Source organism: Leishmania infantum, chromosome 22 (assembly GCF_000002875.2).
Source record: "Leishmania infantum JPCM5 genome chromosome 22".
Lineage (NCBI taxonomy): Eukaryota > Euglenozoa > Kinetoplastea > Trypanosomatida > Trypanosomatidae > Leishmania > Leishmania infantum.
The window spans coordinates 648402-649541 of NC_009406.2; the positions used below are offsets into that span (position 1 = coordinate 648402).

At 60.1% G+C, this 1140-nt stretch overlaps 1 protein-coding gene across 1 annotated transcript; it reads left to right on the forward strand.

The window, feature by feature from the left end:
• Positions 1 to 4: 4 nt before the first annotated feature.
• LINJ_22_1540 (metallo-peptidase, Clan MA(E), Family M3,putative) lies at positions 5 to 619 on the forward strand (the record flags this gene model as incomplete). Its single annotated transcript, XM_003392461.1, has 1 exon — positions 5 to 619. The coding sequence occupies one exon, from the start codon at positions 5 to 7 to the stop codon at positions 617 to 619; it is 615 nt and encodes a 204-aa protein (XP_003392509.1).
• Between the last annotated feature and the right edge of the window lie 521 nt (positions 620 to 1140).

Genomic DNA, 1140 nt, shown 5'->3' on the forward strand with positions numbered 1-1140 from the left:
CGGGATGCTAAGCAACCTCAAGTACTCTACTCTTTCCGGCACAAGCGTCGCCCGTGACTTCCTCGAGTTTCCATCGCAGATCAACGAGCACTGGGCAATGTACGACGCCGTGTTGAAGAACTACGCCATTCACTACGAAACCAAGGAGCCGATCCCGCAGGCGCTGGTGGATCGCATGAAGGCGGCCGAGACATACGGCGCCGGCTTCCACACCATCGAGGTGGTCAAGGCGGCGTACCTCGATCTCTGCTGGCACCTGGTTGCGGAGGAAACGGCTGTGCTACCACCAGCACAGATGGAGGAGGCGGCGATGAAGTCCTTTGGTGTTGGGATGACCGAAGTGCCGCCGCGCTACCACAGCGGGTACTTCATGCACACTTTCTCTGGCGGATATGCCTCGAACTACTACGTGTACCAGTGGGCGCGTGTGCTGGACTGCGACGGGTTCGAGTGGTTCCTGGAGAACGGCGGGCTGACGCGCGAGAACGGTGACCACCTGCGTGCGTGCGTGCTCTCTGTGGGCAACTCGGTGGACGCGAACGTTGCGTACGAGAAGTTCGCCGGCCGCAAGGCAAACATGAAGGCGTTCCTGCGCATCAACGGCCTGCTGGACAAATAGTCTCGTTGGCGTTTGCGTGCGCGCAACTCCGCTCTTATCTATTATTTGTTTTTCTCTTTTGGACGTTATTCGTGCTCCGTGCGTGTTCGCTGCCCAGACGGCAGCGCGGATGGGGCGGGGGCGGGATGAGTGGCGAAGGCGCCCGCGTTTGCCGCTCTCGACTCGGCACTTTGAACTTTTCCACGCGACAGTCGACGCTGCAGTCGCGACCCTCACCACAGGCAGTTGCGCTGCCTTTCCGCCATGGCATCTCGCGCCGTACGCTTCCTTCTCCTTCTTCCACTTCGTGTGTGGGCGTGTTGGCGAGCGTATCCGTGCTGCCTGCTTGGTGGCCTAGCTTCCGAAACCGTCTACAAGAGGTGTTTTTGTGGACTCCCACGCGCAACCACGCAGGCCCACACACCACCCTCTCTGCGGCCTTTTCCGCCCGCTGGAACTTCTGCGCGCTTTAAATGGCCAGCATCAGTGGGCAGATCGCCATGCACACGCCGACGAAACCCGCCTTTTTTCTGTTGTGACTC